At 41.2% G+C, this 15,773-nt stretch overlaps 1 protein-coding gene across 3 annotated transcripts in view; it reads right to left on the reverse strand.

Annotated features, from left to right (window-relative positions):
• Positions 1 to 559: 559 nt before the first annotated feature.
• arhgef1a (Rho guanine nucleotide exchange factor (GEF) 1a) overlaps positions 560 to 15,773 on the reverse strand; it is a 118,650-nt gene continuing 103,436 nt past the window's right edge. For 2 of the 3 annotated variants that reach the window (XM_034202171.1, XM_034202173.1), the window contains exons 17-22: positions 11,852 to 11,938; positions 10,461 to 10,510; positions 10,318 to 10,368; positions 4,706 to 4,987; positions 3,816 to 3,978; positions 560 to 3,043 (exon numbers count right to left, since the gene is read on the reverse strand). In XM_034202171.1, the coding sequence (XP_034058062.1) occupies positions 3,015 to 3,043; positions 3,816 to 3,978; positions 4,706 to 4,987; positions 10,318 to 10,368; positions 10,461 to 10,510; positions 11,852 to 11,938 (662 nt within the window). In that variant the 3' untranslated portion in view covers positions 560 to 3,014. The remainder of the gene's footprint in view (positions 3,044 to 3,815; positions 3,979 to 4,705; positions 4,988 to 10,317; positions 10,369 to 10,460; positions 10,511 to 11,851; positions 11,939 to 15,773) is intronic. The other variant, XM_034202172.1, reaches the window with a different exon arrangement.

Genomic DNA, 15,773 nt, shown 5'->3' on the forward strand with positions numbered 1-15,773 from the left:
GGACCCCTCGAGAGGAGGTGACGACCCCCTTAAGGATGTTCGGTCCACCCCCCACTTAGAAAAAATAGCACTTTACCCCTGCACCCCCCCAAAAAAGTGTAACGCACCTGAGCGGGTTCTCCTGAGTAAAGAAACTGTCACTGTGCTGCCCTCTATCCATTACAACAAACTAGTTGTTAGCTATGAATTGATCATTTAATAGCTTAATATTGAATACATTTAAAAAGGCTTTATATGGAATGTGAGACAACCCTAAACTTTATTCTAACGCCATTTAATATGCAAGTCCTTTTCACAATAAGGGGACCCTGCCACATCTCTCCTCAGCTAAGGGGTCCTTGGCCTTAAAAACTTTGAAGACCTGCAGCATTTAGCTTAAGAAGTATGAACATAATATCTCCCCTTCAACCAACATTATTGAAATGAATAAAGTCTGTGATGTGTATGAACAGATAATGCTGTTTCTTAATGAAGTCAATGAACACATCTTTGACATTTTTCATCAATCTTCTTCCACTTGTCTCCAACTGGGAAATATGTTTTGTTAAATGTAACACAATTTTTTTTGATAATACGACTTTTTTATTTTTCATATAGTTATACAATTCACATGAATGACAGACAGGAGTGCAAAAGTAAGGACAGCCCTTTTATAATGTGAGGCCTTACACTGTTTACTGACGAGTAAAGCTTCTGCTTAATATACAGTATAATACTATTAATAGGTTGGTTTTTAACAATATTTGCTATCAGAAAATCAACCCTGTCCCTTTGGCTGAGAGATGTCACTGAGATTCAGCAGAACGTAGACGTACAGCATTGTAATATGAGAATACGTATTCAAAGTTCACAATCATTTTGCAGCCAAAAAACAGCCAAAAAAATCAAGCTCTATTTACATTTAAGAACAATAAAAAGCAATATCCTGAATACGCCATCACATTCATCCGCCAGACAAGTGTCAGTCGTTCTTGGTCAAACCAAAACATCAGCCAGACATATCAAAATGTTGAAGGATGCAAACAGCATGAAGCTCACAGCTTTTTTCTATTGCAGTTGTTACAAAAGAGAGACTGTAGCTTAAAACATGAAGAACTATCACTCCAAACTGAAACTGATGAGTCTGTTGCTTCAGAGAACCCTCCGTTCCTCCAGAGGCCTTGTGATGTGTTTCTGCTACTGGAACGCCCTAGTAGTCTTCTTTATAACACATTATATAAACATAATATACTTGTGTTGCTGAATGTTTACTGGACCTAAATCAACAGAGGAGAGTTTCTTGTGAGAGCCACAGGATGTCCTCATCAATGAGCTCTGACACACACTCTTTCAGTCCGGGGCACTGCTGGCTGCTGCTGGGTGGAAGTCGGTTGAGCTGATGGCACCGAAAAAAGTGGGACTTTCACATGAGATGCCGCTGTGTCTGGTATCAGGCAATGATGTCTTCTTACAGTATATACCTCAACTATAAAAATACCTATGAATCTTTACTGATTTATAACTTGGGTTCAAATCAGGAATTACATTTTGTAACTTAGCCTGCCAGTGTCCTTTAGTCAGTCACTTGAAACACTTCAAAGCAATCCCTGTGTTGTTATATTTTAATGTGAATTTGGGGGCTGTACACATTGTGAATGTTTGGCGCCCTAAAAAACTGTTGTCAGTGTAGCAAGAATACAAAACACTTCCCTAGGCTTCAGAAATGATGCAAAAACACAAATGTGCCAAAACACATGCAGATGAAGAAACATCTTCACCAACTCTAAAACACATGCAGCATTTAGAAAACATTTAGATATTATTGCTGATCTGCTATAAGCAAGCTAACCTAGTGAACCTAGTCATATTAAACATACTAAAGATACAGTTATGAAGCAGCTGTTTCTTCATGTGTTTTGGCACATTTGTGTAGTTATATCTGTATCATTTCTAAAAGTGCAGCGCGCGCTGTATTGTGTCTGCACCTGTGGGCCACCGTGAGTGTGATGTGATAAGGACAAACCAATCACAGCTGGAAGTATCAGTCTTTGGTAAATATTCATTTGTGCACACAGAGTCTTTTGAAAGTATCGGTTCATTTGATTTGATAAATGTATCAAACCTTTCGCGTTGTAAAATTTTGCTAAATCTGTTGCCAGTTTCTCTGTGACACAGTTATAGTAGATAGAAGTAGGCCACTCCGTAAAACTTGTCTTCAGTGCATCATGGATACTTCTACATCAATACAAAATGTACCAATAGGAAGGCTAAGTTCCATGTTAGAGAGATGTCCCTGAACTATGGTCTATGGGAGCTTTTTGCTCTTTGGTGTCAAGCAAATATTGGAAACAATATTCAAATTCTATTCTAACACATCTTCTACAGCACATCCATGTTGTTCCACATTATAGTTCATGAACCCTTCCCAGAGAAACACTACTGATCATTTGAAGGGGTGCCTGTCTCCACCTGAGTAGGGGTGCCTGTCTCCACCTGAGAAGGGGTGTATGTCTCCACCTGAGAAGGGGTGCCTGTCTCCACCTGAGAAGGGGTGCCTGTCTCCACCTGAGAAGGGGTGCCTGTCTCCACCTGAGAAGGGGTGTATGTCTCCACCTGATGCCCAAATACAATATTCTATTTTCTGCTCAACATAACAATATTTGCAGATTCAATGCTTAAACGATGAAAATAATGGAAACCCTGACCATCGGTACTAATAGATTTTGTGGAATCGTAAGATTTTGCTCATCTTCATGTTCATGTTTCCTTTGTTCAAGTGAGGAACTTAAATCACCAACAGTCCAAATCATACTGAAACAAACAGCTCAATGTCACAAGCCATCTACTTAAAGCAAAGCAGCTAAATAAACAGTGCAGAAAATCTAGACATGCACATTGTTGGAATCAGTTAATATCATAATGAAATATAGCTATAAAGGCTCATTAGCTCTGTGGAGGACCAGATCTCCTCTGGAGGACCAGATCTCCTCTGGAGGATCAGATCTCCTCTGGAGGACCAGATCTCCTCTGGAGGATCAGATCTCCTCTGGAATGTCCTGAAGGTCTGAAGACGAGAGAACACACCACATTCAGCCCGAGGTTTCCCACCACTAACAAAGTATTTATTCAGCATTAACAAAGTGTAACACATATCTGCTCCCTCCAGCCATGAGATGTTAGAGATGTTTAACAAAGTATTTCTTAAAGGCAAAATCATTTGTCATGGAGCGCTTGAATCTATACTATATTGAATAAGGAAACAAACACACTAACTGTTGTTACTCCCAGCCAACAGCTGCTGTGTGTAACTGTGCAGTCTCTTGTTTTAATATAGCATGGTTGGGGCTGCAGCTGAAGTCACGTTTCAATTAGCTTTCAATATTTTCTGTTGGCTACCTTGAGATTTGTATTCTGTTGGTAAAATGACAGATTAGTAAATATATGTAGTCTAACAATGCACCTGCTGGGGTGTCAAAAGCTATTTGATTTTAGTTTAATTGTGTGAGTATGGCCTTTTTTCTGGTAATTATTTGAGGGCTAAACAGAAGAAGGCGGGTTTTTTTAACTCATTGATTGAAGTATTGAAGTTATTGAACAAGCTACACATTTCCATCCATATCAAACAGTATTGCCGGTTTGTGTATTGTGTTCATGTTGTTATGGGAATGCTCTTTCATTTGAAGCCCATAGGTGTTCGATAATTAAACTTAAAAATGTAGCAATGTACTCAGAGTACAGTAACTGACTTACTGATTAACAGTATGTTCATTTAAGTCCCCCCCCCCCCCCCCCCCACCTACAGAACACGGTGATACCAAAAGGGTTCATCAGCTGACCTTTGGAGCTCTCAGATACCGTCTCATCGTCATCGTCAGACGTCATGTCCACCTCAACATCACTGCCGTCCTGCAGGCCCTCTGATTGGCTGGCAGGGTCCCGACTGATCCAGAGGGTCTCGGCTCCGGGGTGGGGCTCCCTGTGTGGCTGCAGAGATACAGGCTACAGCAGCAGGAAAGCAGGTGAATGGATCATTGTGATAGCCTTATCTAGTCTACACACATCTTGTAGATTAGCTTCTTTGTTCATGGAATATCTTTTGATAATTCATATTGTGAACTTTGACTTATTCCCTGGTCATTTCCTGCACAAACCTCTCTTATTTTTGTATATTTTCTCCTTCAAACTCCTTTAAATAAGTTTCTCCTCTTTTTACAGACAAATTAATTGGTCTTACCAGAGGACGCAGACACAGGTAGACAGTGAAGTGAAAACTAAATAAACTTAAATGTACTTTACAAAAAACATGTGGCTTCAAACCAAAGAACCACAGATATGTTCCCCAGGACTCTTTTATACAGCTGAGACAATCACTGCCTCCATCAGCTGAGTCTCAACAAATAAAGACATTAACAACCTTATATATTGAGTATTACCAATATTCTATATTTTTTAGACATAATTAAATAATCAAATAATAAACCCATAATTGTCTTGCTCCTATACTGTTCATATTTGTTTTGTATTTTATTTGGTGATTGTGGATTATTTTCAAGTTTCTTGCATTTGCTTTAATTTCAGTTTTATATTTGGTTGTGATAAACCAATCCTACTGGGCAAATAACTTATATGTGAAACGTACCTGATTCTGATATTTGCTCTTTGATTTGGACTTGTCTGTCTCTTGTGATTCCCCTAACTTTATGTAATTTAATAAAAGAGTTCTCACTTGAGAATCCTTCATGTTCCGGACCTGCCTCTCTAGCCGGGCCCGGGCCTTCTCGCTCTCCTTGAAGCGGCCCTCGGCGTCCCGCAGCCTCAGCAGCTCCTCCTGCAGCAGGCTGTGCTGCCTCTGCAGGAGGGTCAGCTCCCCCACGCTGGAGCCTGCGCCGGCCTCCCGGGTCACCCCGTCCCTCCAGAGGGGGCGCCACCCCCCACCTGCTGCTGGGGGGGGGGATTCCTGGGGCTGCAGCAGCTGCTCCAAGATGGAGTCCTGTTTGATGACCGCCCCCTGCAGGACATGAGAGAGAACCCAGTTTCAAACATTTAACAGGACCTGCTGATCAGAAGTGTGCCTGTTGGACAGAGGTGGGAAGTAACTACACAGAACAAAAATATAAATGCAACACTTGTTTTTGCTCCCATTTTTCATGAGATGAACTCAAAGATCTAAAACATTTTCTATATACACAAAATAACCATTTCTCTCAAATATTGTTCACAAATCTGAAAAAAATCTGTGATAGTGAGCACTTCTCCTTTGCCGAGATAATCCATCCCACCTCACAAGATGCTGATTAGACAGCATGATTATTGCACAGGTGTGCCTTAGGCTGGCCACAATAAAAGGCCACTCTGAAATGTTCAGTTTTGTCACACAGCACAATGCCACAGATGTCGCAAGTTTTGAGGGAGCGTGCAATTGGCATGCTGACAGCAGGAATGTCCACCAGAGCTGTTGCCCGTGAATTGAATGTTCATTTCTCTACCATAAGCCGTCTCCAAAGGCGTTTCAGAGAATTTGGCAGTACATCCAACCGGCCTCACAACCACAGACCACGTGTAACCACACTAGCCCAGGACCTCCACATCCAGCATGTTCACCTCCAAGATCGTCTGAGACCAGCCACTCGGACAGCTGCTGCAACAAACGGTTTGCATAACCAAAGAATTTCTGCACAAACTGTCAGAAACCGTCTCAGGGAAGCTCATCTGCATGCTCGTCGTCCTCATCGGGGTCTCGACCTGACTCCGGTTCGTCGTCGTAACCGACTTGAGTGGGCAAATGCTCACATTCGATGGCGTCTGGCACGTTGGAGAGGTGTTCTCTTCACGGATGAATCCCGGTTTTCACTGTTCAGGGCAGATGGCAGACAGCGTGTGTGGCGTCGTGTGGGTGAGCGGTTTTCTGATGTCAATGTTGTGAATCGAGTGGCCCATGGTGGTGGTGGGGTTATGGTATGGGCAGGCGTATGGGCAGGCGTATGTTATGGACGACAAACACAGGTGCATTTTATTGATGGCATTGTGAATGCACAGAGATACCGTGACGAGATCCTGAGGCCCATTGTTGTGCCATTCATCCACGACCATCACCTCATGTTGCAGCATGATAATGCACGGCCCCATGTTGCAAGGATCTGTACACAATTCCTGGAGGCTGAAAACATCCCAGTTCTTGCATGGCCAGCATACTCACCGGACATGTCACCCATTGAGCATGTTTGGGATGCTCTGGATCGGCGTATACGACAGCGTGTTCCAGTTCCTGCCAATATCCAGCAACTTGGCTCAGCCATTGAAGAGGAGTGGACCAACATTCCACAGGCCACAATCAACAACCTGATCAACTCTATGCGAAGGAGATGTGTTGCACTGCGTGAGGCAAATGGTGGTCACACCAGATACTGACTGGTTTTCGGACCCCCCCAATAAAGCAAAACTGCACGTTTCAGAGTGGCCTTTTATTGTGGCCAGCCTAAGGCAATAATTATGCTGTCTAATCAGCATCTTGATATGCCACACCTGTGAGGTGGGATGGATTATCTCGGCAAAGGAGAAGTGCTCACTATCACAGATTTTTTTCAGATTTGTGAACAATATTTGAGAGAAATGGTTATTTTGTGTATATAGAAAATGTTTTAGATCTTTGAGTTCATCTCATGAAAAATGGGAGCAAAAACAAAAGTGTTGCATTTATATTTTTGTTCAGTGTAAGTACATTTACTCAAGTATTGTACTGTAACATTATTATATACTTGTACTTTACTGTAGTACTTCCATTTGATGCTACTTCTACCCCAATTCAGAGGTAAAGTGTGTACTTTTCCTCCACTACATGTATTTAATCCCTTTAGTTACTTTACAGATGTGGATGAATGATGTGAAATCTAATCAAGTGTTAAATCAGACTTTAGTTCCACCTGGAGTAAATCCACAAGCTACCCTGCAGTATACAAAGTCATTCAAACTAGCTGCACCTTTACCAGCTTTGAGAACACTTTCATGATCAATCATTATAAAACATATCATATATATTATTCCGAAATGGACCAATCTGCACAATCACTACTTTTACTGTCGATACTTTCACTATATTTTGATGAGAATACTTTTCTACTTTTACTTGAGGAACATTTTGAATGCAGGACTTTTACTGTGACAGAGTATTCCTACACTCTGATACTTCTGGGGATTAATAAAGGTCCATCTTCTTCTTCTTCTACTTTTTCTGAAGTACAAGATCTGAGTACTTCTCCCACCTCTGTTGCTGGAGAGTTACGGTCAGTCCCCAGAAGGACACACCATTATTGAGAGGCTTGGAGAGTAACAGATTACATGTAACAGGATCATGTAATCAGGATACCAAAAAGATAACTCCTTACAGTTGCATTGTAAAAAAGACGTAATCAGTTTACTGGTATATTTTTACAAAATGAGTTGCAGTATAATGGATTTTAAATAAAGATCAATATATTGTAGGTAGACAAATGTTATGCTTTGGTTTTCATTTAGGCTACTTTCTTTCTTTGTTAAATGCAGTAGGTTAACACCCGATTTATTGAACACAAATACTGTGTTTGCTTTGAATTCATATATTACACACAATTATTATGTAGCCTGTATAGCCTATACTTTTATATGACACATTTGTGATACTAAATACTTGGTTTCTTCTTTTCTAAGGTCACATTGTTCTGTTAGTAAAAACATTGTATTGATATTTATCTTCTCTGGTATTTGTTGTATTGCATTTGATATTAAGGTACATTATGTTTATATTACTTTTATATATATTTATATTTTAGGGTCACTGATTACATATAATTTATCTGAAACTGCTGCCGGGTTCCCGGGTTCCCATTCAATCAAATGCTGTTTCATCAGGATACCAGACTAGATGGGTTTCCCACACCCCCTGTCAGACAATGCACCTGGTGTGATGGCCTGACAGTTTAACTCACACCTTAACCCGGTTCAACCAGAAATGCCCATTTAAACAAACACACTCAGCCTAATCTGCTGCAGTCCTGCAGAAAGACCCCTCCAGGAGTTAGAATGCAGGACTGGAACCTAGTCTATCTATCTATCTATCTATCTATCTATCTATCTATCTATCTATCTATCTATCTATCTATCTATCTATCTATCTATCTATCTATCTATCTATCTATCTATCTATCTATCTATCTATCTATCTATCTATCCATCTATCCATCTATCCATCTATCCATCCATCCATCCATCCATCCATCCATCCATCCATCCATCCATCCATCCATCCATCCATCCATCCATCCATCCATCCATCCATCCATCCATCCATCCATCCATCAATCAATCAATCAATCAATAAGAATGAACTCACCCAATGTTTAAAGGCCATGAGCACCTAGAGTGAATATCTGCTAACACGTTTTGTATCACAGACGGATGATCTTCTTCCTCTGTGCAGTGGACCTCCAATTTGAGCCACACTAGTGCACATGTTCCTTCATTACCATCCACAGACACACGCTTTAAAAATAAGTGAAAGCTGTTAGGAAAATAGTGTACTTCTTTGACACTCTGTGCTTCATCATATTAACAAAAGACTGTACACAAATGGGTTGCAGCCTGCGAGCTAGTTCAGGCAGTCAACTGGAGCTCCAATGATACATTAACACGTGACGCGCCTCGTCTCTCTTACAACCAACCAATCACAGTCTCCTAAACGTGCCCAGGCCCACCCAGTTTACTCATTGGCCCACCCTGAGAAAGCTTCGGTGTCATTTAAAAAAAAAAAATGTTTTTATTATTTTAATTATTTTATTATTATTATAAAAAAAAGTATTCACCCATTGAGAATATCCAAGCATTCAAAGTGAAATTCAAGTGAACAAATATCGAGTTTAATTAATGTTGTATGTGCTTTGTCCTCTGAACCGAACTCATTTACGGTAAAACTGATTGTTGGTTCCGGCGCGCGCCATAATAACGTGAGAGAGGCAGAGAGCTGCTTGCAAAATAAATGATGGCTCAAAGTTCACTAATGAACTTTGGTTTAAAAAAAAAAAAAAAAGGCAGACTCCAAGAAGAGCCCCCACTGCCCTCATCTAGCAGCGATCTATACGATCATTTTCTGATAACGATGAAATAGCCCCGCCTCCCTCTCCCCACGTCTCCCTCTCCCCACGCCTCCCTCTCCCCACCTCTCCCTCTCCCCACGCCTCCCTCTCCCCACCTCTCCCTCTCCCCACCTCTCCTGCTGCTGGGCTGTCAGAAGAAAATAAATGTTAACGGAAACCCCTCCGCACGGTTCCCTCGTCCCTTGGAAGAGGCGGAGAGGTGGGTGTTTTTCATCTGCTGGTGGACAGTCCGGAGAGATATACACAGGGTTGGGTTGTAACGGAGTACATGTAACGGCGTTACGTAATCAGAATACAAAAATCAAGTGTATTCAGCTGGCGTTACATTTGAAAAACGAGTAATCTGATTACAGTTACTTTCGTAAACCTGAAGTGAATACATTTTGGAATACTTATTGGAATTATTGGTGGAAAAGTTTCCTCACAAAATGTAATATTCATTACCGGCAGAACTGTGTGCACACTGCACAGCGCTGCAGCATGTATGTGAGAGAGAGAGATGCAGCGTGTCTGTGAGGCCCCGCCCCCGCACGCAGATGAGAGAGAGATCTCTTTTTAAATATATTGAAAGTTAGAAACGGAGATGGTTAGATAAAATGTGCAAGATAACGTTTATGTAGCATTTCTTTATTGTCGAGATGATGACATTTATAACGGGATCAAATCAAAGTGAATGGCCTGCTGCTGCTGAATGCATGGGGCAAGTGACTGAAACAGTTTTAAAAGTTATTACATCGTTTCAGATAATAATAATAAATAATAATGATAATTCATTCTATTTAGGGGCGCCTTTCAAAGCACCCAAGGACACCTTACAATTCATAACATATTCTAAGGAAAGGTTTTAAGACAGTACAAAGAATGCAGTCCGGGTGATGTTTTTTATGTGTGGTGCAGATGAGAGAGCTGTCCAGAATGACACCAAGATGTTGTGTTTGTGCTCTTGATAAGTCATTAAAACAGTAAAATACGTGTCTCCTGTTAAGCAAAACATACCCATCTGTTATGGAAAAAGAAAGTATTCTAAAAGTAATCTGCCACCGGTACCGGCGGGGATTGTTGTTCTGAAATCTGGCCCACCCTATTTTTTACAGGCCCACCCTAAAGTACATGTCTGCCTACGCTACTGGCTGTGCCTGTAGCTCCGTCTATAGTGAGCTATATAAAGTCCTGGTGCATGTGACTCATGGTAGAGCTGCACAGAAACACTCACCTGGACTGCATGGAGATAAACACTCAGATTCACCAGCCTCTGGTAGATCTTCTGTAAAAACAAGCAGTATATTCATTAATGATGTATTAAACACACACACACACACACACCAAACTTTACCTCAATCTTGGCCCACAACTCACCTTTGCTGTGAAGCCATCATGGTCTCCATTGACCAACAGATCCTGAGCACCTGATCAACGAGTACAGCAGTGTTAGCTACCTTCTTAAAAGTGTCATTTTCTGACAGGAAGTAAACACTAAATTGAACATGGTATGGGCTCTGCGAAAATCGTGTTTAAATCAATAATTGGTGTTGATTTATTGACTTGTGTATAGGGGTGTAACGGTATCCGTATTCGTCCCGTACCGTCGCGGTTCGGACGTCACGGTTCGGACGTCACGGTTCGGCACATGCAGTCACACGGCGAATACGACTTTTTTTACGAGTGGGAAAAAAGTCTGTCACTCAGGGCAGTATTACACTATATATAATCATGGGGTTTTATTGCGCCTAAAAGCCAGCCGCCCGTAAATAACAAATGAAGAACAAGAACAAAACACAACAAAACGAACACAATATAAAGAAGAACATTTAGTAGCTAATATGGCGAGTTCACACAACACACAGGAGCTAGAAGACCCACCTGCTTCTTTTAAATCAGGTGTGTGGGAACATTTCGGGTTCCCTGTGGACTACAACAATGATGGGGTGCGAGTTGTGGATCGGACGAGGACGGTGTGTCGGCGTTGTTCGACAGCGGTGCGGTATGCTAGTGGTAACACGTCAAACATGCTCATTCACATCCGAGTCAGTCTCAGTCCCCAGCAAGAGGGTTTTCACGACGGCAGGTGACATAGTTACCGCCAACAGATCTGCCCTCACTACTGACAACGTAGACAAACTCATCTTTCTGAAGAACAACTTGAAAATAGAGTAAAGCTTGAGTACCTTTATTTAGGCATAATGGCCCATTGCTCCTAAAGGTACAGATTTTATTTTCTTATTATTTATTTTAATATGTTCAAGACATTCTTTTTAGTTGTACAGCTTATTTAACCTTTTTGTTTGACATCAGCCAATATAAATAATATGGCCATCTGAGTGTTACTGTTTGTGGTTTGTTTTTAACTGTGTAATACAGTTAATGATTCCAAATGTTAGAGTTCCTTATTCTCATACCAAAACTTGCACTACTGTTAAAAATAAATAACAGCAAAAACAATTATGCATTTGGGATTTTTTTTAGCTTTTCCTTGTTGTACCGAACCCGTACCGAACCGTGACCCCCAAACCGAGGTATGAACCGAACCGTGACTTCTGTGAACCGTTATACCCCTACTTGTGTAGTAAGTAGTCGCGTTATAAGCGGGATAAGGTACAGCGAGCTGGTCATTATAGTGACAGGAACCCCGACAGGGTGATCAGGACTCGGCTGAATCCCTGTATATTATCCCCGCTTGTAAGTTATTTATAGGTGGCGGTTAATTCTTATACTTGTGATGAATAATGATGAATGATTGTCTGACTCACTGGTGTCCCCCCCCTCCATGTGGCTGTGATGGCCGGGTAGAGGGATGTCAACACTGGAACCAAGGAGGAGCTCACTTAACCTGTCAACTGTGGGAACACACACACGAGAAATGAACATGGGCATACAACACCATAAGCCTTGGTGAACTGTGGCTATAGTATGGGCTTAGATATGTCTCATAATTATTTGTGTGAACATACAAATAATTTGTGTGTAAATATGTGATTTGTAAATGTAAGACAGCATCCACAGATGCATTTAAAAGATTTGCAAACTCACACATATATTTGCAAATGTAAAACGGATCTACAAATAGGCTAAATATTTTTACAAATAAAAAAAAGATCTTTGAATATCTCTTTAACATTTACAACTTTCGATCAGGCATTTGTGAATCCATTTTGTATTTGTCGACCAAAAATGCGCTTGTGGATCTCAAATCTCTGCTTGTGGATCGTCTTTTTACACACACAGAGTTTTGAGACAAACTTTCCGCCGGTCTCGGCTCAAATGTACTCGTGTCACTCGGTTATCTTCGGAAAACACGTGATGGCCTGCTGATGACGACATTCCCGCATGGTTTTCAAAGTAATAGCATGATATGTTTTTATTATAATGAACAGCGGAACGTTAGATGCATTCTTTATCACCATCATCATCATGATATTGTGATACAGTTAGTTTGTGTTAGTTGATTGGTTCAATACAGCATATATCGAGCACATTCGTTTGCATTGATGTTGAAGTAGTGGCTATACGCCACTTTCGGGTCCCGGGGGAGCAGCTGGCAGCGAAGCAGCCCAGAGATAACTCTTTCTTCATTGTTTTTTGTGTATTCAGTCAAGTGGGTCAAAGTTACAAAGCACTTCACATCTTATTAATTGGCCTAGTTTTACCTTACCAGTGCAGTGGTGAGGTCATCTGTAGAAAAGCACCATATTTAGGTTAGCCTTCATAGTAAGGCTACATTACATTTTATAATATTCATCGTTGTGTCCTTTCTACGGTATATGCATATATTCCTGTCTATTGCTTTTATTTGTATTTAATGCTATTATGTTTATACTTGTTTCCACACATTTCACAATTTGGGATGAATGAAGTATCTATCTATCGATCTATCTATCTATCCATCTATCCATCTGTCTATCGATCTATCTATCTATCCATCGGTCTATCTATCTATCCATCTGTCTGTCTCTCTGTCTGTCTGTCTGTCTCTGTCTGTCTATCTATCCGTCCGTCCGTCTGTCTCTGTCTGTCTATCTATCTATCTATCTATCTATCTATCTGTCTGTCTGTCTGTCTGTCTATCTATCTGTCTGTCTGTCTGTCTGTCTATCTATCTATCTATCTATCTATCTATCTATCTATCTATCTATCTATCTATCTATCTATCTATCTATCTATCTATCTATCTATCTATCTATCTATCTGTCTGTCTGTCTGTCTATCTATCTGTCTGTCTATCTATCTGTCTGTCTGTCTATCTATCTATCTGTCTATCTATCTATCTATCTATCTATCTATCTATCTATCTATCTATCTATCTGTCTGTCTATCTATCTGTCTGTCTATCTATCTGTCTGTATATCTATCTATCTATCTATCTATCTATCTATCTATCTATCTATCTATCTATCTATCTATCTATCTATCTATCTATCTATCTATCTATCTATCTATCTATCTATCTGTCTATCTATCTATCTGTCTATCTGTCTATCTATCTATCTGTCTGTCTATCTATCTATCTGTCTATCTATCTATCTATCTATCTATCTATCTATCTATCTAGGGGCGGCGCCAGGCGGTAGATTGCAGTTGCTACAGCAGCACCAACAATGGGCCTAGCAACGGCTAAGCAACCCCAAGAAATGTATGGTTTTTTTTTTTAATGTGAAATTCATAATTTGAAAAATGATTGATTCGAAAATGATATGCTACAGTACAGTACAAGTAGCCTACTTCTGGGTGTTTCATTCAAGCTCGGCTCTGTGTGTGTGGCACGAGCGCACGAGTGAGCGCACGAGTGAGCGAGCGAGCGTTCATTCACACCAACACAACTCCGGTTCAAGCTCCGTGCTAGAGCTTTTCAGGTTCAGAACCGGTTCTTCGGTTTAGCTCCAGCTCTTTTCACACCGTCCAGTGTCCGACTGGTGCTGCGTCATTGCGTCATCGTTTGCGTCATGACGTAACCGTTTGCGTTCCTGCTTCATAAAGCTAAACCGCGCGGAAACCCCTCACAGCGACAACAACAACAACAATGGCAGATTGTGTTGAATGGAAGTAATGGGACGACTTTACTACCAACTTTACAGTCGTTACATGCTACATTCAAAACTGCTTTACAATCGTAATCATCAACTTCAACGACGATTCCGATTCCGTAGGAGAAAGAAGGTAAATATACGTCCTATTCGATGTTAGAGCTAGCTGTTGTTAGCCTCTGCATGCGCCAAGCTCAAAATACCCAGCTTTGCTAAATTAATTACTATGGTATAACATTAAAACTAATTCTCAATGTTATTTCCACAGATCATGTTGAAGCTGGCGGAAAGGCGGAGGTCGCGTGTTATTTGGACACAGCCCAGATCTTCCGACTGGTGGAACACCATTGTTCCAGACTTCTCCCCTCTGCAATCCAGGCCAGGCAGTCCTTTGACTACATCTGCAACCAGGTCAGCGGCGTTATGGGGAGAAGAGACACAAATTACCGTCTGTGTATACCCAATAAAAAACGGGTTGGAATTGCCCTCTGGAAGCTGGCCACTGGAGGTGAATACAGGACCATCATCGGCCTACCCCTTTTCGGGGTAGGCCTAAGGGCCGTTTGCCTCTGTGTTCAGGATTTCTGCAGGGCAACCATGGAAGTGCTGCTTCCACTACATATCACATTTCCTGATGTGGAGAAGTTGGTGGAAATGGCCACTTTTTTCAACAGACGTTGGAGAGCACCACAGTGTGTTGGTGCAATAGATGGAAGCCACATCCCTATTTTAGCACCCCGAGATTATCCCAAGGACTTTTATAACATAAAATGATGGCATTCTGTTGTTCTACAGGCTGTTGTTGATGGCAGGGGGATGTTCTGGGATGTGTGTGTTGGCGACGCAGGTAGTGTACATGATGCTAGAGTGCTAAAACAATCCAATCTTTGGGTGGCTATCAGTGATGGAGTGTTGCTAGGCCAAAACAAAATGACCATCTCTGGCTGTGATGTGGGACATTACCTGATTGGTGACCCAGCCTATCCAATGCAAAGATGGCTAATGAAACCATTTTCGGACACAGGGAGACTGACCAATGAACAGCACACCTACAATTACAGGCTGAGCAGTGCACGGTCGGTTGTTGAGATGGCGTTTGGAAGGCTAAAAGGAAGATGAAGGTGCCTCCTAAAAAGGAACGACTGCGAGCTGGAGCTCACCAAAATAATGACAGTGACTTGCTGTGTACTACACAACATATGTGAGGAACATAGCGACAACTTCACTGACGATTGCCATGAACTTGTGTACGACCAACCCCCTTTACACCCCTTAACAGATAGACAAGAAGACAAGAAGGAGCTGATGTTAGATCCGCATTGATGGACTATTTCAACATGGGGGACCACTAATATTACTGCAGTTAAACCTGATCTATTTTGTATCATGCCTCTTTTTTTTAAAATAAAATCACTGGATCAGACTTGAATTGTGTTTATTTTGTATACAAATCACAGAATCTAGATACAATGAACATACATATGAACAATATTCTTATAAAAAAAGTGCATACCCAAACGGTTTAGACTATATTCTTAACTCAAATACACAGTGTGCCAAAATAAAAAAAATGGGTACTAGTCGAGGGCCGGACTGCTTCAATGTTTATTGCAAAACGTATTGAAATGAACGTATTGTACATATTAAACCT

Source organism: Gymnodraco acuticeps, unplaced genomic scaffold (genome assembly GCF_902827175.1).
Source record: "Gymnodraco acuticeps unplaced genomic scaffold, fGymAcu1.1, whole genome shotgun sequence".
NCBI classification, from domain to species: Eukaryota; Metazoa; Chordata; class Actinopteri; order Perciformes; family Bathydraconidae; genus Gymnodraco; species Gymnodraco acuticeps.